The following is a 900-nucleotide window of genomic DNA, read 5'->3' as shown; positions in this document are numbered from 1 at the left end:
CGACCTAGCCGCCCTGGCCGCCCAGCAGGAGCGCCAGGCCAGCGAGCTCCGCGGGCGCTCCGACCAGTTCGAGAAAACCACAGAGCTGCTCAAGGAGAAGACGGAGCATCTCATGGAGGCCTGCCAGGACAAGGAGGCCAAGGTGACGTGGTGGGGACAGCCGTGTGAGCGCTGCTAGACATTTTTGTGCTTAGCATTTTGGGGACCTGACCCCGTTGGCATTCAGTTGGCTGGATTTATGCCCCAGAGTTCATCATGTCCGAGTCTGCCCTGTGCTCTCTGGGAGCTGAGGGGCTTGGGGTTGAGATTAGTTGTGAGGTAAGATCGGAATAGGAGAGAGGAAAAGGCTTGGGCACTACTTAAGACTCAGAGCTACCCCAGTAGCACCGCGTGCATGGTTCCCTAACTGCAGCCCAGGCTGGCCTGGAACTCCCAGCCATCCTCCTGCCTCAGCCTCCGGGGTGCTGGGGTCACAGGCGTGCACTACCGCAACGGCAATGCCTGAGAAGAGGCCTAACAGCACAATGGGTTGTTGTGGTTTTGCTGAAGTTCAGAGGTGACTCCAGGTCTGCTGGCTGAAGTAGACGCAGTTGTATCTGCTCTTCTTTTTCCCTCCCACTTCAAAATGGGCTGCACAAAGAAGGATTTCTGTTAGCAAAAAGGACACCAAAGCGAAGGGGAAAGTTTGAAAATCACTCTTAGATACTGCAGTTAATGCTTGTTTTAAATGTGAGTTGAAGCCGAGTGTGGAGGTGCACACCTCTAGTCCCAGCACACAGGTGGCTGAGGCAGGGGGATCTCCGTGAGTTTGAGGCCAGTGAGTGAGACCATAGTGAATTCAAGACCAGGCTGAACCACACAGCAAAACCCTGTCTCACAAGAAAAAAAAAAAAAAAAAAA

At 53.9% G+C, this 900-nt stretch overlaps 1 protein-coding gene across 1 annotated transcript in view; it reads left to right on the top strand.

The window, feature by feature from the left end:
- Ankrd35 (ankyrin repeat domain 35) overlaps window positions 1-900 on the top strand; it is a 17,711-nt gene that overhangs the window by 13,047 nt on the left and 3,764 nt on the right. Inside the window, 1 exon segment of the mRNA XM_033758293.1 lies at window positions 1-142. This exon segment is cut by the window's left edge and continues 36 nt beyond it. Within this exon segment, the coding sequence (XP_033614184.1) occupies window positions 1-142 (142 nt within the window).

The sequence above is a fragment of the Fukomys damarensis genome, unplaced genomic scaffold, assembly GCF_012274545.1.
Source record: "Fukomys damarensis isolate Sample0158 unplaced genomic scaffold, DMR_v1.0_HiC HiC_scaffold_33, whole genome shotgun sequence".
Lineage (NCBI taxonomy): Eukaryota > Metazoa > Chordata > Mammalia > Rodentia > Bathyergidae > Fukomys > Fukomys damarensis.
Note: the sequence above shows the minus strand (reverse complement) of the source record. Positions and strands in the feature narration are given on the sequence as shown.